The 23,639-nt window shown below is 43.1% G+C and overlaps 1 protein-coding gene across 2 annotated transcripts; it reads left to right on the top strand.

Annotated features, from left to right (window-relative positions):
• The first annotated feature begins 1,508 nt into the window (after positions 1-1,508).
• On the top strand, positions 1,509-22,423 carry NARS1 (asparaginyl-tRNA synthetase 1). Of its 2 annotated transcripts, none has more exons than XM_003827247.4 (14): positions 1,509-2,313; positions 3,363-3,445; positions 7,086-7,244; positions 7,331-7,420; positions 9,382-9,460; positions 11,371-11,441; positions 13,636-13,722; positions 15,420-15,641; positions 15,752-15,951; positions 16,335-16,470; positions 17,117-17,230; positions 20,136-20,267; positions 20,593-20,724; positions 21,295-22,423. In XM_003827247.4, the coding sequence occupies exons 1-14, from the start codon at positions 2,304-2,306 to the stop codon at positions 21,424-21,426; spliced, it is 1,647 nt and encodes a 548-aa protein (XP_003827295.1). In that variant the 5' UTR covers positions 1,509-2,303; the 3' UTR covers positions 21,427-22,423. The 2 variants fall into 2 exon arrangements, with proteins under 2 accessions (XP_003827295.1, XP_008950878.1); XM_008952630.4 differs by having other exon boundaries at positions 1,762-2,313; positions 3,366-3,445.
• Positions 22,424-23,639: the final 1,216 nt, after the last annotated feature.

The raw sequence follows: 23,639 nt of genomic DNA, 5'->3' as shown, positions 1-23,639 counted from the left end.
AAGAAACTGCTAAGGTAATAAATGTTCGGGGTTTTAAGCTGCTAAGATTTGGGAAAATTTGCTTTGTAGCAATTGATACTAATCCATGAGCCAACAGAAAACATTCAGCAAAGAGGAAAAGGGAAAGTTCATAAAATTGGGTGAAATATTCCTTAGGAATAGTATTTGGTACTTTTTTTTTTTTTTTGAGATGGAGTCTCACTCTGTTACCCAGACTGGAGTGCAGTGGCGCGATCTCAGCTCACTGCAACCTCCGCCTCCCGGGTTCAAGTGATTTTCTTGCCTCAGCCTCCTGAGCAACCGGGATTACTGGCGCGTGCCACCACATCCGGCTAATTTTTGTATTTTGAGTAGACACGGGGTTTCACCATGTTGGCCAGACTGGTCTCCAACTCCTGACCTCAAGTGATCCACCCGCCTCAGCCTCCCAAAGTGCTGGGATTGATAACAAGCATGAGCCACTGTGCCCGGACTTGGTTCATATTCTTGATGGGCCCTGAACCTATATATAGAGTTATTTTTTTGAGGACCTCTCATAAAAAAAAAGGGTTTTCTTTTGCTTCAGGGACAAACTCTGGTATTCCACTAAATTGAGAATGGGCTGGGCGTGGTGGCTCACGCCTGTAAGACCAGCACTTTGGGAGGCTGAGGCAGGAGGATCACTTGATCCCAGAAGTTGGAGACCAGCCTGGGCGACACAGGGAGACCCCTCCCCCATCTCCACAAAAATAAAAAGAAAATAAGCCCGGCGTGGTGGCGTGCACCTATAGTCCCAGCTACTTGGGAGGCTTAAGTGGGAGGCTCACTTGAGCCCAGGAGTTGGAGGCTGCAGTGAGCTATATGATAGCACCACTGCACTCCAGCCTGAGCAACAGAGAAGACCCAGTCTCCAAAAAAAAAAAAAGCCCACCAAAAAAGTAAAAAAAAGTTGAAAATGATGACAGACCCTTTATTAGCACCTCTTACATGCCCGGGCAGTGAATTTATATCATCTTTCACAAATAGAAAAACTGAAGCTCATTCAGATTAGGTACTTTATCTGAAGACACAGATAAACCCCTCTCAGCGCCTGACTCTCGGCGCAATCGGGATGTTTCGCAGCGGGGCAGGGGCAGGGCCCGGAGCCACCGCCATCGCAGCCCGGGGAACAACGGACTCGGGGAAGCCCAGCCTAGCCCTTCAAGTCTCGGGCCCAGCAAGGGCCAGGACCCTCCCTCCCTCCCTGCAATCGGTCCCCAAACTCGCTGAATGAAGCTCATTCAGTTTAGGTAATTTATCTGAAGACACACGGTTAGTAAAAGGCAGAACCCAGGTTTGTATTCCGAAGCCCTCGTTCTTTCCACCACATTATTATGGCCTTCCTAACGGTAATCCTTACAATTTTAAATGAACATATATACCAAAGCTCCTCTCCTGAACACCGAGGGACGTTGGCTCACGGAGGTTAGAAAGTTAACGTATCTGGCCGGGCGCGATGGCTCACGCCTGTAATCCCAGCACTTTGGGAGGCCGAGGTGGGCGGATCACAAGGTCAGGAGTTCGAGACCAGCCTGACTAACATGGTGAAACCCCGTCTTTACTAAAAATACAAAAATTAGCTGGGCATGGTGGCACAGGCCTGTAATCCCAGCTACTCGGGAGGCTGAGGCAGAAGAATCGCTTGAACCCGGGAGGTGGAGGTTGCGGTGAGCCGAGATCGCGCCACTGCACTCCAGCCTGGGTGACAGAGCGAGACTCTGTCTCAAAAAAAAAAAAAAAAAAGGAAGTTAACGCAACCCGCTGCGTCCCCTCCACCGCCGCGCACCCCGTCTCGCAGCTGGCGCGGTGTTTGCTGGTGACATGAACTCAACCAGCCTCCAGCATCTGGGGATCGGGGCGACATCGTTGGTCTGGTTTGCAAGAGGACCCGCACGCCTCCAGCTGGGGCGGAATTGGAAGATTCAGAAAGGAAAGCTGGGGAGGCGGGGAAGGAAGGGTGCAAAAGTGACACTGTGCTAGGGTCTCCAGGGCCGCGGAGCTCCGGGACAGGCGGCGCCTTCCGAGCTGCACAAACGCGTGGGGCGGGGCGTCTCTGGATCCGGAAGTTGCCTCTGCCCTCACCAAAGATGGCGGCCCCGGCGCCGCTCGCCCACCTCTCGTAACCAATGGAACCGCGGCGCTCGGCCGATTCTCGCGGGCGCCCTCAGATCTACGCTCTCTGATGCAACGCCGGAATCGGGGAAACCGCCGGTGCACGTTGGAGTCATAAGACGGCGTCGGTGTTGCAGTCTGTGTCCTTGGAGGTGACCAGGGCCACTGCAGGCATGGTGCTAGGTGGGTGAGACTCAGTGTGTGGCGCGGTGTTCCCTGCCTGGGGCAGGAACTCTGCTCCAGCCGGGTTCCGGCGCTTTCCTTAGTGCCTACCAGAGTGGGCGCCCCGCGAATGTTTGGGGACCGATTGCAGGGAGGGAGGGAGGGTCCTGGCCTTTGCTGAGCCTGGGACTTGAAGGGCCAGGCCGGGCTTCCCCGAGTCCGTTGTTCCCCCGGGCTACGATGGCGGTGGCTCCGGGCCCTTCCCCTGCCCCGCTGCGAAACCTCCCGATTGCGCTGAGACTCAGGCGCTGGGACGGGTTCAGACACAGGGTAGCCCCTACTCCTGCAGTTCTTCAAAGTGATCGTCAGGAAGGGGCTTTAGGATTCCAGTTGTTTTTCTCCCAGCCTCATTTTTTTATTGAGGTTTCCGGGGAGACCATACTGTGCAGTAGGAGAAAAAAAAAAAGAGAGACCTGGATGGATGTTAACTGTTCAGACCTACTAGTTGTGAGGCCTTCTGAAATTTTCCAACCTCAGAGCTTCTGTTTCCTTTAAAGACCAGAGGGAGCTGGTGTTTATTTGCCATCTCTACAAAAACTGGCACTGGGATATCTGATTTTTATGTGTTATTTTATTTCATCCTCAGTACAGCCTTTCAAGATGGGGATTGTTTTTCCTATTTTATAGGTAAAGAAATAAGCTCAGAAAGGTTAAGTAAATTCTCCAGAGTCACCCTGCCTTTTAAGGTACAAAATCCAACATTCCAGCGTATGTCTGATCAACTTCAAAGCCCATGTTTTATTTTTGGGTGCCCAATTAGATAGAATAAATATCACAAATTAAAATGATCAGAGTTCATTTTGAAAACCTGGATTATTAACTAATGTTTTTATGAGATGGATGTTATTGAAATGGAGTGGGGAAATAACTAGGATATTAATTACTTATGGACCTCAATAATTTTTATTAATCGATGCTTGTTCTGTTTACAAAGGTAAGGCATGAATAAAGTAGTAAGGTGACTAATAGTTAATGGCCAGACCATAACTTACCCTCATTTTGTCAAACAGCAGAGCTGTACGTCTCTGACCGAGAGGGAAGCGATGCCACGGGAGATGGAACCAAGGAGAAACCATTTAAAACAGGTCTAAAGGTAGAGTCTCTTCTCATTAGGAAAATGAGACTGCATTTATTAATGACTTATGTCAATTATCGTGTGACTTGCCAAGAATTTAATTTCAAACACTAGGTTCCAAAGAGAATTTTCAGAAAAGGGAAAGTAAGGAATGCATACAGATATGTGACTTTAAGATTGTTAGATGATCAAAGTCTAAACTGACTTTTTAACATTTTGAAAAAAGGTATCTTCTTTCTTACCACATGGCTTTGCTTCTTGGAATTTTTCTCTCCATTGAGTCAGATTGCTGGGTTTTCAATTCTTGTAAAGATAAAAGTTACCTTTCCTCAGTTACAGTGAGCTCATGACCAGGGGGCTCCTGAGAGGGCTTTTGGTGAATTTACCACAATCCAGAGTGTGATCCTGAGATTTGACTCCCAAGACCACCAAGAATGGATTCATTTGTCAGAGCTGACTCATGAGTCTGGAGCTTGAAGCTAGAATGCCAATTTATTAACATTCTGTTAATGAATTAACAGTGCTGTTATTTCTCAGGATCTAGAATCCTTGAATGAGTTCAGCTCATTCTCAAAGGGATTTGTCAAGAGCTCGGACTCAGGCCAGGTGTGGTGGCTCACGCCTATAATCTCAACACTTTGGGAGGCTGGGGCAGGTGGATTGCTTCAGCCCAGGAGTTTGAGACCAGCTTGGGCAACTTGGTGAAATCCTGTCTCTACAAAAAACATAAAACTTAGCCCAGCATGGTGGTGCGTGCCTGTGGTCCCAGCTACTCCGGAGACTGAGGTGAGAGGATTGCTTTAGCCTGGAAGGTGGAGGTTGCAGTGAGCCATCATTGCGCCACTGCACTCTAGCCTGAGACCCTGTCTCAGAAGAAAAAACAAAAAAAGGGCTTGGACTCATAACATGGGTGTTAGGTAGTTGATTATATCAGAGTAAAGTGTGGCCTAAGACAACCTTCTTAAAATAGACCATGGACTTAGCTGTTGAACTCATATGCTAGAATCCATTGGCTATAACTGCCACATAAGGAAGATGGTTAAAGGTTCCTTCCTTTGGTCTGGGCTTTGGTGCCTCACGTCTGTAATCCCAGCACTTTGGGAGGCTGAGGCTGGAGGACTGCTTGAGCCCAGGAGTTTGAGAACAGCCTGGGCAACATGATAAGACCCTCATCTCTACAAAAAATTTAACTTCTTAAAAACTTTTTAATAAATTTAATTTAAAAAATAAATAGAGACAGGATATTAACCCTCCCAAAGTGCTGGGATTATAGGAGTGAGCCATCACACTCAGCCAACTACCAAAAAAAAAAAAAAAAAAAAAAAAAATTAGCCAGGCATGGTGGTATGGTATGCACCTGTGGCCCCAGCTACTCGGGAGACTGAGATAGGGGGATTACTTGAGCCCAGGAGGTTGAGGCTGCAGTGAGCCATGATTGCATCACTGCTCTGCAGCCTGGACGACAACAACAAAAAAGTTCCTTCTTTGAACTGTATTAGGAAAAGCAGTGCCTTGACACTCCTTTTTCTGTGCATCCCCTTTTTTTGTTAACTGTGTTACAACATTTATAGTTACTATCAAGTCCTCCTAATCTGGGAGCATTCTCCTCTCTTTTAGGTCATACCATATGGTTATACTTTGGTGTGTCATACATGGGTACTTGTTTTTAATTTAACTTATCTATTTATTTTTTTTTCTGAGACAGGATCTTACTTTGTTGCCCAGGCTGGAGTGCAGTAGCGCATTCATGGCTCACTGCAGCTTCAACCTCCTGGGCTTAAGGGATCCTCCCACCTCAGCCTTCCAAGTAGCTCGGACCACAGGGGCATGTCACCACACACAGTTAATTTGTTTCTTATTTGTAGATACGAGATCTCATTATGTTGCCCAGGCTGGTCTTAAACTCCTGGGCTTAAGCAATCCTGCTGCCTTGGCCTCCCAAAGTGCTGGGGCTGCAGGTGTGAGCCACCACTCCTGGCTGGGTTTTACTTGTTAACCACTCTTAAGGGGAAATCTTTCATTTCTGGATTATCGGGTGCCTCATTTTGCAGCTCCTGAAAACTGACAACACCGTTTAGATGAACGTTTGCAGAATGTCACTGTTAACAACAGAATGTCACTGTTAACAAAAGTGTAGCATTCTGATTTGGGAACTGATAGTTTGGCTCTTTCAATTTCAGTGATACAAAAGGAGGGATCAGTACAGACTGTCAGGTAGTAAGTGAATTCCAAATGACCTACATGTATTCATGGGACCTTCTCTCTTGGTTTTGCATTTTCATCAATGGCTGTCTTTTTTTTTTTTTTTTTTTGAGACAGAGTGTTGTTCTTGTTGCCCAGGCTGGAGTGCAGTGGCATGATCTCGGCTCACTGCAACCTCTGCCTTCTGGGTTCAAGCAATTCTCCCTGCCTCAGCCTCCTGAGTAGCTGGGATTATAGGCACTCGCCACCATGCCTGGTTAATTTCTTTTCTTTTTTTTTTATTTCTAGTAGAGATGGTGTTTCACCGTATTGGCCAGGCTGGTCTCGAATTCTTGAGCTCAGATGATCCACTCACCTCAGCCTCCTAAAGTGCTGGGATTACAGGCGTGTGCCACTGCGCCTGGCCCCTACATGTATTCTTACAATGTCTAGTTGTTAAAAGGATGAACTATTGAATGTTTTCTTTTTTTTCTTTTTTTTTTTTTGAAAAGGAGTCTCACACTGTCACTCAGGCTGGAGTGCAGTGGTGCCATCTCAGCTCACTGCAAGCTCTACAGGCGCCCGCCACCACACCCGGCTAATTTTTTGTATTTTTAGTAGAGACAGGGTTTCACTGTGTTAGCCAGGATGGTCTCGATCTCCTGACCTGGTGATCCTCCCTCCTCGGCCCCCCAGAATGCTGGGATTACAGGCATGAGCCACCGCACCCGGCCGCTTTTTGTGTTCTTAACCATTGTTTTGTTGAAAGTTTCAAAAATGTCTGACACTTCTCTGATTTCTCACAGAGAACTAACCTTTTAGATGTCACTTGCAGTTGAGTTTTGCTGTCAGGTGTCTCTTCTGTTGTCCTTGTACCTGTGCTGGTTGCTACAGCCACTTAAGATCTGTTGCTTATAGTCTGCTTTTCCTGGGAACTGTATAGTGTATACCCGAACTTGCTGTAATTGTTTGTGAGAGGACCTCAGAGCTTCAGCTTTAACCAGTGTGCTTCTTTTTTTTTTTTTTTTCTCTTGAGACAGAGTCTCGCTCTGTTGCCCAGGCTGGAGTGCAGTGGCATGATCTTGGCTCACTGCAAGCTCCGCCTCCCGGGTTCACGCCATTCTCCTGCCTCAGCCTCCCGAGTAGCTGGGACTACAGGCGCCTGCCACCAAGCCTGGCTAATTTTTTTGTATTTTTAGTAGAGACGGGGTTTCACTGTGTTAGCCAGGATGGTCTCGATCTCCTGACCTCACCCACCTCGGCCTTCCAAAGTGCTGGGATTACAGGCGTGAGCCACCGCGCCCAGCCAACCAGTGTGCTTCTTAAATGTTCAACCAGTCACTGCGCCAATATCAGCTTTTGGCTGTTGGGGTCTTTATGCTTAGATTGTTCCACTTGCCTTATACTTGAGATGTTATTTTGATTTTAAGTATTGTACAATGTTCAAGAACTGTCTTTTTTCTCCTCCCTACCCAAGGCTTTGATGACAGTAGGGAAAGAACCATTTCCTACCATTTACGTGGATTCACAAAAAGAAAATGAGAGGTGGAATGTTATTTCTAAATCACAGTTGAAGAACATTAAAAAGATGTGGCATAGGGAACAAATGAAGAATGAATCCCGGGAAAAGAAAGAGGTGAGTCCTGACCTTGCCATCATGAACGTTGTTAAAGTTAGAACTCTGGAAACCATGTTAACAGACTGCTTCATCATTAAAATTAGGCAGAAGATAGTTTACGAAGAGAAAAGAACCTGGAAGAAGCAAAGAAGATTACCATTAAAAACGATCCAAGTCTCCCAGAGCCAAAATGTGTAAGTTTGTTTATCTTTTCAAATACCGTGGACTTGTCTACATCAGATCATTATTTCTGTGTATGAGGGGCATGTCACATGGTTTGTTTCTTTACATTTTGTTTTTACTTTCCTTTTATTTATTTGTTTGTTTATTTATTTTTGAGACGGAGTCTTGCTCTGTCGCCCAGGCTGGAGTGCAATGGTTCAATCTCAGCTCACTGCAAGCTCCGCCTCCTGGGTTCACGCCATTCTCCTGCCTCAGCCTCCCGAGTAGCTGGGACTACAGGTGCCTGCCACCATGCCTGGCTAATGTTTTGTATTTTTGGTAGAGACGGGGTTTCACCGTGTTAACCAGGATGGTCTCGATCGCCTGATCTCGTGATCCGCCCACCTCGGCCTCCCAAAGTGCTGGGATTACAGGCGTGAACCACTGCGCCCGGCCTACTTTCCTTTTATTTTTTATTTCTTAATTTTAAATTTTAATTTATTTATTTTGAGACAGGGTCTTGCTCTGTTGCTCAGGCTGGAGTGCAGTAGTGCAGTTTCTGCTCACTGCAACCTCTGCCTCCTGGGCTCAAGCGATCCTCCCAAGTAGGGGGGACCACAGGCATGCACCACCACACCTGGCTAACTTTATTTTTAATTTTTGTAGAAACAGTCTCCCATATTGCCCGGGCTGGTTTCAAACTCCTGGGCTCAAGGGATCCTCCCACCTCAGCCTCCCAAAGTGCTGGGAATACAGGCGTGAGCCACCATGCCTGGCCTACTTTCCTTTCAGAAGGGACATAGAGAAATAATGTTTTAGAGTTATGAGGCTAGTTCTTTAGGGGTTCATTTTATTACACAGTTGAGTAAATGCATGTTGAATGAATTCTGTCCCAACCGAATGCCAGCAGATGGGGGACCCAGGCCTGGCTACGCTTCATGATGTTGGTCAAGTGATTTAACCCTCTCTAGTGTCAGTTTGCTTATAAAATGAAGAGGTTGAAATCTATGATTTTCATGTTTTATTTAAATAGAGTAAAAGTTTGTGAATTGTGAAATTAGATTCACTCTTCTTCTGTTCTTTCTGGAACCCAAATAGATTGCTGGACTATGAATGAAAATGGTTTGATTTCCAGTAGTTCTTATTTTATTTTATTATTTATTTATTTATGAGACAGAGTTTCACTCTTGTCACCCAGGCTGGAGTGCAGTGGGGAGATCTCAGCTCATTGCAACCTCCGCCTCCCGGGTTCAAGTGATCCTCCTGCCTCAGACTCCCAAGTAGCTGGGATTACAGGTGCCTGCCACCACGCCTGGCTAATTTTTGTATTTTTAGTAGAGATGGGGTTTCGCCGTGTTGGCCAGACTGGTCTCAAACTCCTGACCTCAGGTGATCTGCCCACCTTAGCCTCCCAAAGTGCTGGGATTACAGGCTTGAGCCACCACGCCCAGCCAGATTTCCAGTAGTTCTTATTGCTGATGAATTTTTGTATTATTTCCTTAGTGATGGAGCTGGGGTTTTTTGGCCACATTCACCAGCCCCTTCCTCTACTCATCTCCTCTCTCCTTCATCCCCCAAACAAAAGCTAGCCTTTTTAGTACCATGTTCTGGAAGGTATTGAAGAACTGTGGGGTCACGGAAAAGGCTTCATGTGGACTGGGATTGTTGCCGTTGTGGGAAGCAAGTGCTCCACTTATGACAAAGGAATTCATTTATTAATTAATTTTATCTAGCAATATCTGAAATTCTTCTGGGTGTTTCTCATTATCAGTTTTACACTAAGAAAGAAGACTTGGATTTTTGTTTTGTTTTGTTTTAAACCATGCCAATACAGTGAAATGTGTTTGGTTCTGAGCTGCAGTAGAGGAGCTGTCTCCAGTTGTGCACCATTTGTGATTTTTAACACTTTACTACCGTCTGCCTAATATTAGTGAAAAAGTTGGTGTGTATAAATGACATTATTGAACAAATGTTGTTTATTTCAATTTGACAGGTGAAGATTAGTGCGTTAGAAGGATATAGAGGCCAAAGAGTAAAGGTGTTTGGCTGGGTCCACAGGCTGCGCAGGCAAGGTAAATGGCAAAGCTTTTCCTTCTTTTTAATTTTTAAATATCCCTGCTCTTAGATGAAGAAAAACATACAAAGATTTGCAGGGTTTTTTTTCTCACCCCCCTTTTTTCTTAGACACAGTCTCACTTTGTTGCCCAGGCTTGAGTGCAGTGGTGCTATCTCGGCTCACTGCAACCTCCGCCTCTCAGGTTCAAGCAATTCTCCTGCCTCAGCCTCCTGAGTAGCTGTTATTACAGGTACCTGCCACCACACCTGGCTGATTTTTGTAATTTTAGTAGAGACGGTGTTTCACCATGTTGGCCCGTCTGCTCTGGAACTCCTGGCCTCAGGTGATCCACTGTCTTGGCCTCCCAAAGTGCTGGGATTACAGGTATGAGCCGCTGCACCCGGCCCTCTTTTTTTTTTTTTTTGGTATGCTGGCTAGACTTGAACTCCCCCCAGCCATCCTCCTGCCTCAGCCTCCTGAGCAGCTGGGATTACAGGCACATAGCACCTCACTTGGCTTTAAAGGATAGAGTGATTTATATCTTAAATTTGTTCTTGTTTAAAATGACTATTGAAAGTATAAAAATTTTTAAATGCTATTTTAATGGTTAGCAATTATAGTGATGAAGATGTGTCCAGTAAATATTTGTCAAGTTGAGTTTTAATTATTTAGTGAAAATCAAGGGATGTTACTATAGGAAGTTTACATCTGAGTCTGAAACTTGGCCATAGTTTTGACTATTATAAACAGTATATTTGCATTCTCCCTTGGTTCTGACATTTTGTTTTCTCTTTCCCCTTTTATTATATATTTTATAATATATAAACATGTCACTTTTACTATTTATTATAAGGGATTAGCAAATCTTTGATTGAAAAGTGGGACAGGCCAGGTGCGGTGGCTCACGCCTATAATCCCAGTACTTCAGGAGGCCAAGGCGGGTGGATCGCCTGAGGTCAGGAGTTCAAGACCAGCCTGGCCAACATGGTGAAACCTCGTCTCTAATAAAAATACAAAAATTAGCCGGGTGTGGTTGTGGGCACCTGTAATCCCAGCTACTCTAGAGGCTGAGGCAGGAGAAGCACTTGAACCTGGGAGGCAGAGGTTGCAGTGAGCCGAGATCATGCCATTGCACTCTAGCCTGGGCAACAAAAGTGAAACTCCATCTGAAAAAAAAGCAGCGGTGGAGGGGACAAAAATACAAATGAAATGTTTTAAGTAGATTTCAGTAATTGGACCTTTAGGACATAAATAAGAAAAAGTGATTTTGTTCAAGAACATTTATGTATCACCCACTGAGTGCACAGTACTACCCCAGGCATTGCAGGGGACTCAAGGGTAGATAAGGCATAATCCCTTAACTCATGTTGCCTTCTGTCCTGCTTTCCCCTGGTTGTGTGAATCTTGGGGATCATGTAGGATTTGAAAGTCCAATACATTGAAAATAAAATATTTTACAAATACTGAGTAGTGGTATTACCAGTGGGTACTTCAGGGGCAGGGAGCCATGTGGGAGATCTGAACTTCAATGTTTAACCTTGGAGTTTCCTTTAGATAAGATTAAGTCATGGCTGGGTGCAGTGGCTCACACCTGTAATCTCAGCGCTTTGGGAGGCTGAGGTAGGAGGATTGCTTGAGCCCAGGAGCTTGAGACCAGTCTGGGCAACTCAGTGAGACCCCTGTCACTACAAAATAATTAGCCAGGTGTGGTGGCATGTGCCTGTAGTCCCAGCTATCTGGGAGGGTAAGGTGAGAGGTTTGCTTGAGCCCAGGACGTAGAGGCTGCAGCGAGCTGTGATTGTGCCACTGCACTCTAGCCTGGGTGACGAAGTGAGACCCTATCTTTAAAATTATATATATATATATATATATAAACTTTAATGCCTTGAGAACAGTCTGCCTAAATTATTATTTCTCATTTTTTAGGAAAGAATTTAATGTTTCTGGTGTTGCGAGATGGTACAGGTTATCTTCAGTGTGTCTTGGCGGACGAGTTGGTAAATATTTTCTCTTATTTATGCCTGAAAATTAGATGTTTTCAGTAGATTCCTTTATTGCTTTGTATACATTTATTTAAAACTTTTATTATGTCGACAGTGAATGTCAATGAATCAAAACATCACATTGTATACCATAAACATGCAATTTTTATTTGTTTATTATACCTTAATAAGGCTAGGGGGAGAAAACTTTTGTGGAAAATTTCCAGCACATTACAAAATAGAACCATATAAAAAATCCTCAAATGCCCATCACCCAGCTTCTGTAACTACCTATATATGGCTAATCCTGGTATGATACTGCCCCTCAGACATCATATCATTTTATTTAATTATACATGCTTATGCATCTCTAAGAAAAATAATGTGGCTGGGCATGGTGGCTCATGCCTGTAATCTCAACACTTTGGGAGGCTGAAGTGGGCAGACTGCTTGAGCCCAGGAGTTTGAGACCAGCCTGGCAACATGGTGAAATCCTATCTCTACAAAAAATACAAAAATTAGCCAGGTGTGGTGGTGCATATCTGTAGTCTCAGCTACTCAGGAGGCTGAGGTGGGAGGATCTCTTGAGCCAGGGAGGCAGAGGTTGCAGTGAGCCAAGATGATGCCACCACCTTCCAGCCTGGGCAACAGAGTGAAACCTTGTCTCAAAAAAAAAAAAAAAAAGATAATGTAGTCACCTACTATTATCACACCCTCCACCAAATTAATACAACTACTACATATCATCTAATATCCAGATTCTTGTTATCAGTTCGTACTGCCTTTTTATAGTTGATTGATTTGAACGAGGATTCTTAACAAGATTAACATGCTGCATTTAGTGATATGACTTTGAAATTTTCTTTATAACTCTGCTGCTGTCTTTGCATTCTCTTTTCTTTTGCAACCCGCCCCCCCTCCCCACCCATTACTATGTATTTCTTGGGAAAACCCTGGTGGATTGTCCTGTGGAACTTCTCACATTATGGATTTGGTTGTTTGCATCCTTGTTGTGTCCTTTAGCATGTTCTTCTAGTGTCTGCATTTTTTATAAATTGGAGGTTAGGTCTGATTAGGTTCAGTTTTTTGGCACAACTACTTCATGGGCAAAGCTGTGTTCTTTTAGTTGCATCACGTCAAGAGGCATGTAAGGTGTGGTTGTCTTTTTCTTTTTTTTATTTGAGACAGAGTCTCGCTCTGTCACCCATGCTGGAGTGCAGTGGCGTGATCTCAGCTTAGTGCAACCTCTGCCTCCCAGATTCGAGTGATTCTCTTGCTTCAGCCTCCCGAGTAGCTGGGACTACAGGTGCATGCCACCATACCCAGCTAACTTTTGTATTTTTAGTAGAGACAGGTTTTTGCCATGTTGGCCAGGCTGGTCTTGAACTCCTGACCTCAGGTGATCCACCCGCCTCGGCCTCCGAAAGTGCTGGGATTACAGGTGTGAGCCGCCGTGCCCGGCCAGTTGTCTTATTTATGACTAGTGGGTTCAGGTGTTGGCAGCCTGACTTCTTCCTTTTAAAGTTCCCCATCAGTTTTTTCCTAATGACTTTAGTAAGAAGTGATTATAGTGTAGATGGGCTCTGTATGGTTTTGTTTGTTTGTTTGTTGTTTTGAGACACAGGGTTTCTCAGAAAGAGTACAGTGGCATCATCATAGCTCATTGCAGCCTCGACTTCCCAGGCCCAAGCAATTCTCCCACCTCAGCCTCCCGAGTAGTTAGGACTATAGGCAAGAACCACCACACCCAGCCAATTTTTATTTTATTTATCTCTCCCTTTGTTGTCCAGGCTGGTCTTGAACTCCTGGGTTCCAGTGAGCCTCTCACCTTAGCCTCCTTCATGGGATTACAGGCATGAACCACTGTGCCTAACCTGTATGTTACTTTAATAGTCTAGATTTTTAAAAACAAATAAATAAACTGTCCAGATATTTTTAAGTGATGTGGGTCAGTGTCATTTATCCATGTATGTAAAATGTGTATTTACATGTATATGTATATATTTACATGTATATGTCTATATATAGATAAACCTCTGTCTTCCACAAAAATATCTATTTTAATATTAAGAATCAGTGGCCATCTCACTCTTTATTTTACTAGTATTTGATCAGATAACTTGTTTGTAAACAATCCCTTTAACTTTCTATATGGTAGAATTTTTAAATCAATGTGAATAACTAAATTTGAGCTTTGACCTTTTTATAGTGTCAGTGCTACAATGGAGTTCTCTTGTCCACGGAGAGCAGTGTTGCAGTGTATGGAATGCTAAATCTTACCCCAAAGGGCAAGCAGGTGAGTGGATTGAGTTTCGCACTGGGTGAATGAATAGTTTATTTATTGGTTTGTTTTCCAGTGTCTTTGTTTGTACATTTGGCATATGTATTAGGGTTCTTCAGAGGGACAGAACTAGTAGGATAGACGTATATATGAAAGGGAGTTTTTAAGGAGAATTGGCTCACAAGATCACAAGATGAAGTCCCACGATAGGCCATCTGCAAGCTGTGCAGCAAGGAAGCCAGTAGTGGCTGAGTCCAAGTTCAAAAGCCTCAAAAGTAGGGAAGCCGACAGGGCAGCCTTCAGTCTGTGGCCAAAGGCCCAGGAGCCCCTGTCAAAGAACTGGTGTAAGTCCAAGAGTCCAAAAGCTGAGGAACTTGGAGTCTGATGTTCAATGACAGGAAGCATCCAGCACCGGAGGAAGATGAAGCCTGGAAGACCTAGCAAGTCTGCTCTTCCACCTTCTTCCTCCTGCTTTTTCTAGCCAGGCTGGTAGCTGATTGGGTGGTGCCCACCCACATTGAGGGTGGGTCTACCTCTCCCAGACCACTGACTTAAATGTTAATCTTCTCTGGCAACACCCAGATACACCCAGAAAATACTTTGTATCCTTCATTCCAATCAGGTTGACTCTTAATATTAACCATCACAGCATATAAATACAATAAATGTGAAGTACATGTCAAATTCAATATGCCTTTTCCAGTGAAATATGTACATTGTACAACTCAGGTGATAAAAGGAATACAATGATTTCCAGCCTTACGGAATTCCTGAATCATCCTCATGGGCTATAATGTAGCCACTGTGCTGTAGATACATGAATTACTTTTCAGCCAGATGGAAATAAAAACTTAACAACCCACCTAAATATGTTCAGAGAATTTCTTATTAGAATTTGAGCCTGTTTTTATTGTTTTTTTTTTTTTTTTTTTTGGAGACAGAGTTTCGCTCTTGTTGCGCAGGCTGGAGTGCAGTGGTGCGATCTCCACTCACCACAACCTCTGCCTCCCAGGTTCAAGCGATTCTCCTGAGTAGCTGGGACTATAGGCGTGCGCCACCATGCCTGGCTAATATTTTGTATTTTTAGTAGAGATGGGGTTTTCACCTTGTTGGCCGGGATGGTCTTGATCTCCTGACCTCGTTATCCACCCGCCTCAGTGAGTCACCACGCCCAGACACAAATATCTTTTAAAAATAGAAATGCACAGGCTGTGCATGGTGGCTCATGCCTGTAATCCCAGCACTTTGGGAGGCCGAGGCGGGCGGATCACGAGGTGAGGAGATCGAGACCAGCTTTGCCAACATGGTGAAACCCCGTCTCTACTAAATATACAAAAATTAGCCAGACGTGGTGGTGGGCGCCTGTAATCCCAGCTGCTCGGGAGGCTGAGGCAGGAGAATCGCTTGAACCCAGGAGGCGGAGGTTGCTGTGAGCCAAGATTGCGTCACTGCACTCCAGCCTGGGCGACAGAGTGAGACTCCGTCTCAAAAAAAAAAAAAAAAAAAAAGATATTTGTGTGTATGTGAGTGTGTATTTATCCAGAAAGAACATTGGTAAAAATATCAATATAAAACTAAACTAAGGCTGAGAATTAGGAGGTTCTTAAAAATCTCAGCTTACCAAAACTTTGACATAAATTAAGATCCTCAATACTGTTAATTTTTTATTTCCTTTTCCCTCTTTCTCTGGACCCCACTTTTAAAAAATGCAGGCTCCAGGTGGCCATGAGCTGAGTTGTGACTTCTGGGAACTAATTGGGTTGGCCCCTGCTGGAGGAGCTGACAACCTGATCAATGAGGAGTCTGACGTTGACGTCCAGCTCAACAACAGACACATGATGATCCGAGGAGAAAACATGTCCAAAATCCTAAAAGCACGATCCATGGTCACCAGGTGCTTTAGAGATCACTTCTTTGATAGGGGGTACTATGAAGTAAGTATGCATTCGTCAGCTTTTGCAAACAATACATTTTTTGCCGTTTTGAAACTTGAATAGTGGTGCTCACGATAGCATTGATTTATTCCTTCTTTGCATTTGAACAGGTTACTCCTCCAACATTAGTGCAAACACAAGTAGAAGGTGGTGCCACACTCTTCAAGCTTGACTATTTTGGGGAAGAGGCATTTTTGACTCAGTCCTCTCAGCTGTACTTGGAGACCTGCCTCCCAGCCCTGGGAGATGTTTTTTGTATTGCTCAGTCATACCGGGCAGAGCAGTCCAGAACACGAAGGCACCTGGCTGAGTATGAAGTTGTCTTTTTGTTTTATTTCTTTCTAGGTAATATCTTTAGAGAAGAAATCTTATTGTAGGTAAATTATGTCTATGTTTAAAAAAACAAAAAACTGATATATTAAGTGGTTAATGGAAGAACATATAACAAAGTTTTGCCACCTTAGATCATAGCTAAGTTCTCTTTTTTCACTTTGACTTGATCTTTTATATATAAAGGAGCAAACAAGAAATTGCTACTCAGTGGAGAAGAGGGGAGTCCACAGCTAATTTGCAAAGTTGGGAATTGGTAGCATTGTTGGCATTTTATGGACAGCTTCCCAATGTTAAAAGCCTTGCTGGATAAAAAACCAGTGCAGGAGAAAAGCAGTGCTGAGCTATTGTCTCGTTCTTCAGGTACACTCACGTGGAAGCTGAGTGTCCTTTCCTGACCTTTGACGACCTCCTGAACCGGTTGGAGGACTTGGTTTGTGATGTGGTAGATCGAATATTGAAGTCACCTGCAGGGAGCATAGTGCATGAGCTCAACCCGGTAGGTGCAGTGTTTATGGAAAGAAAAAGTCACAGTCCTTTTTTGGAAGACAATGAAGTCTTCACCCTCAGTTTTTGTAGATTTGATGGCTTGGTGAGCTGAAATAAGTGACTAATTATTTTGAAGACTAGAATTTGATGTTAGTCACTGTCAATAATTTTATAATGTTTTCAGTTATATAAGAGGCTCATGTTTTCCATTTTAGGAATGTCTACATAGTTTTCTGGTCTGAAGTTATATATATATATATATATTTTTTTTTTTTTTTTGAGGCAGAGTCTCACTCTGTCGCCAGGCTGAAGTACAGTGGCGCGATCTCTGCTCACTGCAACCGCTGCCTCCCAGCTTCAAGCGATTCTCCTGCCTCAGCCTCCTGAGTAGCTGGGATTACAGGAGCTCACCACCACCCCCAGCTAATTGTTGTACTTTTAGTAGAGATGGGGTTTTACCGTATTGGCCAGGCTGGTCCCAAACTCCTGACCTCAAGTGATCTGCCCACCTCAGCCTCCCAAAATGCTGGGATTACAGGCATGAGCCACCACACCTCACTGAAGTAATACTTTATAATAGTTTTTTAATGGAAATTTTAGTGTTAATGTTTATATTTATGTATATATACACATTATATTTTTCCTTTCTTCTGTAGAACTTTCAGCCCCCCAAACGACCTTTCAAACGGATGAACTATTCAGATGCTATTGTTTGGCTAAAAGAACATGATGTAAAGAAAGAAGATGGAACTTTCTATGAATTTGGAGAAGTATGTATTCCTTTCTCTCATTGTTTCCAAGGTGGGATTGGGCTCCAATTCTTTTCTTCTGGTTAATGAACTAGTAACATGGGTGGCATCTGCCTGTCGTCAAATAAATGGTAACAGCAGAACCTGCTTCTTGGGTTGCCTGCAGATTCGCTGAGTTAACAGAGTCAGCCTTAGGACAGTGCCTGTTCTGTACCACCCAGTAAGCGTGAGTGAGTTTCTTTTTTTTTCTTTTTTTTTTTTTTTGAGACGGAGTCTCGCTCTGTCGCCTACGGAGTGCAGTGGCATGATCTCAGATCTCGGCTCACTGCAACCTCCGCCTCCTGGATTCAAGCGATTCTCCTGCCTTAGCCTCCCGAGTAGCTGGGACTACAGGCGCACACCACCATGCCCAGCTAATTTTTTTTATTTTTAGTAGAGACAGGGTTTCACCATGTTGGCCAGGATGGTCTCGATCTCTTGACCTCATGAACTGCCCGCCTCAGCCTCCCAAAGTGCTGGGATTATAGGCGTGAGCCACCGCTTCTGGACAAGTGTGAGTTTCTAAGCTGCCTTCATGTCTCATGCTTTGCCTCTTCCCTCTTCCTTCATTGTTCTTCCTTGGCCACAGCTTATAAGCTCTCTTTATCATTCTCTAGGCTGGTAGGAGTGCTTTAGAAGGTTGTGAAACCTTTGAAATCACATGCAAAATGTTGGTATATAGATATATATATATATATATTTTTTTTTTTCTGGAGAATGTATCTTGTGCTTTTAAAAAGAGGTTCATCCCCTCCCCCAAAACAGTGATTTAAAACTTCTTAATGTGGAAGGTGAGAAAGAAGATAGCCATTGGTTAAAAATGCAAAACCAAGAGAGAAGGTCTTGGAGAAGGTAGCCTAGTGCCCCAGATAAACTTAGCGTTTCGGTTTTGCCTGAGAACCACTCTCCCAGCATGCACTCGGGTTGCAAATTTTCTTTATTTGGGACAGCATCTCCATCTGTCGTCCAGGCTGGAATGCATTGGTGCGATCATAGCTGGCTACAACCTTGAACTCCAGAGTTCAAGTGTTCCTCCTACATCAGCCTCCAAAAGTGCTGGCATTACAGGTGTGAGCCACCATGCCCAGCTGATTTTTCATTATTTGTAGAGATGGCGTCTCCCTATGTTGCCCAGGCTGGTCTCAAACTCCTTGGCTCAAGCAGTCCTCCCACCCCAGCCTTCCAAAGTATTGGGATTACAGGCGTGAGCCACTGCATCTGGCTCAAGTTTCCAAGACTATGCTAGGCCCTCTTTCCTGTGCATTTAACCATTACTTACATAATATTTGCACATCTAATGGTTTTACAGTTGAAATGTGTGTAGCTGCTGCTAACTAGTTTTGGGTTTTAGAAGGAATTAATAGGTGAAACAATATACTAGGTCTATGTAAAGCACTCTTGTTTTTGTGAATTCAGTTTGGTTTTTTGGTTTTTTTTTTTTAAAGAGATGGAGGTATTGCTGTGTTGACTGGGCTGGTCTTGAACTCCTGGCCTCGAGCAGTCCTCTCACCTCGGCCTCCCGAGTGTTAAGATTATAGGCATGAGCCACACTGTGCCCAGCCTATGAATTCAGTTTATGATGTATAATGACAACATTTTGTATTGAGAACTTGCATACTTTTAGTGTACCTAATACTTAGTAAAATAGTGTAGTTGAGTGGAAAGAACACAAGCTGTGGAGTCAGAAGGCCCCCCCAGGTGGGCTTAGCTCCCACCTCTTTTCTTTTGTGCTGTGTAACTGAAGACCAGTGACCCCCTCTCAGGTTCCTTATCTCTACCTTGGAAGTAACATCTGTTTTGCAAGATTGTGGGGACTACCGGAGCTAAATGCCTAGCCAGGACAATGGCAGGGGGAGCCTGTCAGCATTTACTATACATTGCTATTGTTCCACACACATGAGGACACTAGAGTGGATACATGACCCTCAGGCTTTGGGGGGTATGAAATAAGACCTGTTTTCCCCTAACTAAATCTTATGCAGAACCCCGCTGTGTAAAGCAGATGCAAACTGAGAGACTAGAGCTCTCCCACTCATCTCCTGTTACCTCTCAGCGTCTCCGAGGACGCAAGAGCTCCAGAGCCTGGAGCTTGAAAACAGGTGTGCTAGGTGATTGCTACCTCCATTTCACTTCTTCATTAAACAAATCTGTGAGTCTTCTCCAGTTCTCTCAATCCATTTTTACTGGGACAAGAGTTGTCAGTTTTAACTTACGTGTTAACTTTAATTTATGTGTGGTATAGAAGGATGTTTTGAGAGAGAAACTGATGCACTTAAGTCATCATCTAATATTGGGTAACTATTCCAGGTGTGCTTACACTTACCAGTTTGACATTGGTTATTTGTTTTATGATTGCGTCTGTCATCGAAGGCATAACTGATTGATTACAACAGGAAAGAAGGGCAGATAACAGGAGAGTTTAAAGATAAGTGTCATTAGTAATATACTCTGTGTGTAGATCAATGATGTTCTGGAGCATTCATGATTACCGTATGCCTTACGGGACTAAGTGGACCTCATTTGCTTCAGAGCTAGACAAAACAGGCCACTGAGAAAAATACTGAGCTGTGTCTAGTCACAGCTTGGGGCTGGCTTTTGTTTTTTTTTTTTTTTTTTTATTTTCCTTCATCAAACAGCATGGTGCTTGAGATATGCTGTAAAGGGAGACAGATCTTTTATGCTTCATTAAATAACTGAGTTTTAAGAATATGTTTATTTCTTTTTGAAAGAAATTATTCTTTACACAAATGTGTATGGGTTAAGGGTAGGTGTGTATCCTCTACTCTGTTGAATTGATAGGAGGAAGGACTGGTACAGGGTGAAGGAGCTGCTTCTGTCTTGTTGCGATCCAAGTTGTAAATGTTAATGAAGTCTTGTTTGACCTCAGGATATCCCAGAAGCTCCTGAGAGACTGATGACAGACACCATTAATGAACCAATCTTGCTGTGTCGATTTCCTGTGGAGATCAAGTCCTTCTACATGCAGCGATGTCCTGAGGATTCCCGTCTTACTGAATCTGTCAGTTTCTGTTTCAAAGAGTATTAATAATTTTGCTTTTTAAGGGGGTGGGGACTGTCATCTGGAATCAGGTACAGCTCATGCCAAATATTTCATTCTCTATCTAGAATGACAATATTTAAAGACGTTGGGTTTTTTCACCCTCCCCTGATTGAAGTTGACATGCTTTGTTAAATTAGAGAAATGTAAATATTTGAATATTACATGATCATAGTGGCTCCTTTAGCCCTTGGAGCTTAATTGTAATTTTCATTTAAACTCTAGGGCAGTGCTGTGGCTGATCACTTGATAGTAATTGTGTATCTTCTTTCACTTGTATTTAAAGGTCGACGTGTTGATGCCCAATGTTGGTGAGATTGTGGGAGGCTCAATGCGTATCTTCAATAGTGAAGAAATACTGGCAGGTTATAAAAGGGAAGGGATTGACCCCACTCCCTATTACTGGTATACGGATCAGGTAAAACCAATTTTTTAAGCACTCAACATTTTTTTCCACTGTAATTGTTCTGTATATATTGAAATTTTTAAAAGGGGAGAATTCAGGGTAGTACTTTGGTATTTGAATGAGCTATATTCAGTTTGCAGGTTATAATGTGGTGTGTGAATATTGCCAGCTTTGTCTTGGCCAAGTTATATGTTAATTTCATTTGAAAACCTGTTTAACGGCTGGCTTGTTGATTGCAACTGAGTTTTAAAAAATTGATCCTCCAGTATCTAGTACCCTTCTTCATTTTCCTCTTATAAAGAGACATTGACTTATTTTAAAAGTTTTAAAAAATCTCTTCTTTCCAGGGTGGTACTTATTCCCTGGTTGATTTTTTCATACCAAATTATTTCTTTACATATGGTTCATGAAGGCATAGAGATTAAGTGCTGGGATTACAGGCACGAGCCACTGAATCTGGCCATAGTTGAATTCTTAACCACAGTGAGCTAACTCCTTTCACGGTGGAAAATTTTAACTATCTTAGATGAAAGTTTTAACTAAGTATTTACTCCTCTTTCTTTCTTTTTTTTTTTTAAACAGAGAAAATACGGTACATGTCCCCATGGAGGATATGGCTTGGGCTTGGAACGATTCTTAACGTGGATTCTGAATAGGTATCACATCCGAGACGTGTGCTTATACCCTCGATTTGTCCAGCGCTGCACGCCATAACCATTTTCTCCAGAAGCGTGGAGGAAAGATTATGAAAGGAACAGGCTCTTTAAAAAAGAAAACAAAGAGCCAGAATCTTCCTTTTTTTGTTTCATTGGGGTTTTCTCTTTCTGTTTTTCTTTCTACTACCATAAAAACTATCTCAAATCACCTGAACATCGAGTGATACTAAGGTTGTCATCTTAAGAAAAAATATCCATTTTTTTCTTAAGTTCGGGGAACAAAGTTCGGGGAAAATACCTGGCATGAAACTGTAGTTAGGGATACATTTCAGCATTTTACTCACTTTATCCAAGTTATTCATTTTATTCAAGTTATATGTATGTATAATTCAACAATTTTAGATTATGGTGTAAGATACTCCAGTAACTTACCTTTCTGTCCTTTTAAGTGTACCTGGAATTCTTTGATTTATTTTATTGCATCAATGAATTAAAACAAAAATCTTGGGGGAAGAAATTGGCAATATCGTATAAAAATCTGCTCATATTAGAACACAGTATAATTCAGCAGTAGACACTAGAATCAAATGAATAGCCTTTTGTATCAGTTATTAATCTTTTCTAACTCTGCTTAGCTGCTAATAATCCTGAGGCATAGAAATTGAAGAATTTGTAAAAATAGAATTGCCTTAAAGGATTTGAAGTAAGAACATAATTTTGGGGAGAGTTTTTTAGTGATTCACAATATCCCTCTTAGCATTAATTTAAGGTAAAGAGGCAGATTGATGTTCCCTCTTTCCTGGTAGTTCCTAAGTAATTAAGAATAAATAAGTTCCAAAAGAAATTGTAGCTGGAATCTTAATAACAATTGTGAGTGGCTGTTTGAGTTGCCCCCACCATGTCCTTAGATCTAATCTGTGCTACCTTATTAACTCACAGCAGGCTTACTGAATGGCTTCATTTCAGATTTAGTTGATTTCTCCACCAATTGCATGTCATGTATTCTCAATAGGCCGTATTCCCAGCAGTCAATAAATGAACACCCGTAAAAACTCTTTGCTGGCTTAATTTTCTTAAAGCTAAACATCTCTTTGTCACATTCGTTCATGCTTTTGCAATTATTTTATCTTTTTTATGATGTATGTATGTGAAATTAAGTACTACTAAATTTAGTAGATATTGCTAACGTTATATGGTAATGAGAACAAATGATTTTTTAACATTAGATATGTGGGTCATGGTTAAATCTTTTTTGTAATCTTTTTTGTGTTACTGTTGGACACATTAGATTTTATCCTGTTTTGCAATTAAGTGAAATGACAGGTCAAAATGAGGCATTTAGGCTGGGTGCAGTGGCTCACACCTGTAATCCCTCCACTTTGGGAGACCGAGGCGGGCAGATCACCTGAAGTCAGGAGTTCAAGACCAGCCTGAGCAACATGGTAAAACCCCATCTCTACAAAAATACAAAAGTTAGCCAGGCATGATGGCAGGTGCCTGTAATCCCAGCTACCCAGGAGGCTGAGGCAAGAGAATTGCTTGAACCCCAGAGGCAGAGGTTGCAGTGAGCCAAGATTGCACCATTGCACTCCAGCCTGGGCTATAGAGCGAGACTGTCTCAAAAAAAAAACAAACAAAACAAACAAACAAAAAAAAAAAAAAACAAAGGAAGAAATGATGCATTTATAATCTATTCAGCCTGCATCTTTAAATAAAAAATACTTGGAAGAGTGTGAATGAGCTGTAGATGACTTCAACTAAGCAATTCATTTTATCAGAATTAAAGTGAAGAGGTTAGGCTCAGTTAGCCTTAATTTTAATGGTGTAAACAGGTCAAAAGTTTTAAAATATTAAAGGAGAGCCAGAATATGGATAAGGGAGTTAAGGTGATGACCTCAGGCCGAGAGACTGAGCACGGTGAGCAGCAAACCTCACACGTGTGGACTTCACTCCCTTCGCTGTGTAGTTACTACCCTAATTCAGGTGTCACAGATGCCATCCCGCATTCCCATGGCTAGCTCACAGACACCCCTGCCCTCTCAGGACTTCCATCACGTGACTTTCTCATCCCTGAAACTCCCTGCTTTTCATACCAAAAACCCCCTCCACCTTTGGCACTTGTGTGACCTGCTCAGTTTTGGAGACAAACAGGAGGCTAATTCAATTGCTTAAATATCAACTTGCCCTCTTAAATGTCCTTCAGCCATTTCAAGCGACCCAGTTTCCCACCTTGCCGTTCAGCCCCTGCCACCTTGCTGCCTCGTAACGGTT

Source organism: Pan paniscus, chromosome 17, assembly GCF_029289425.2.
Source record: "Pan paniscus chromosome 17, NHGRI_mPanPan1-v2.0_pri, whole genome shotgun sequence".
NCBI classification, from domain to species: domain Eukaryota; kingdom Metazoa; phylum Chordata; class Mammalia; order Primates; family Hominidae; genus Pan; species Pan paniscus.
This window is presented reverse-complemented; position numbering and strand designations above follow the sequence as displayed.

Bases quoted from the DNA above. Each gene is read 5' to 3' on its own strand.
- NARS1 (XM_003827247.4), top strand. The intron at 7,245-7,330 runs GTGAGTCCTGAC...CATTAAAATTAG, and splicing joins AATCCCGGGAAAAGAAAGAG to GCAGAAGATAGTTTACGAAG. The intron at 17,231-20,135 runs GTATGTATTCCT...GTTTGACCTCAG, and splicing joins CTTTCTATGAATTTGGAGAA to GATATCCCAGAAGCTCCTGA.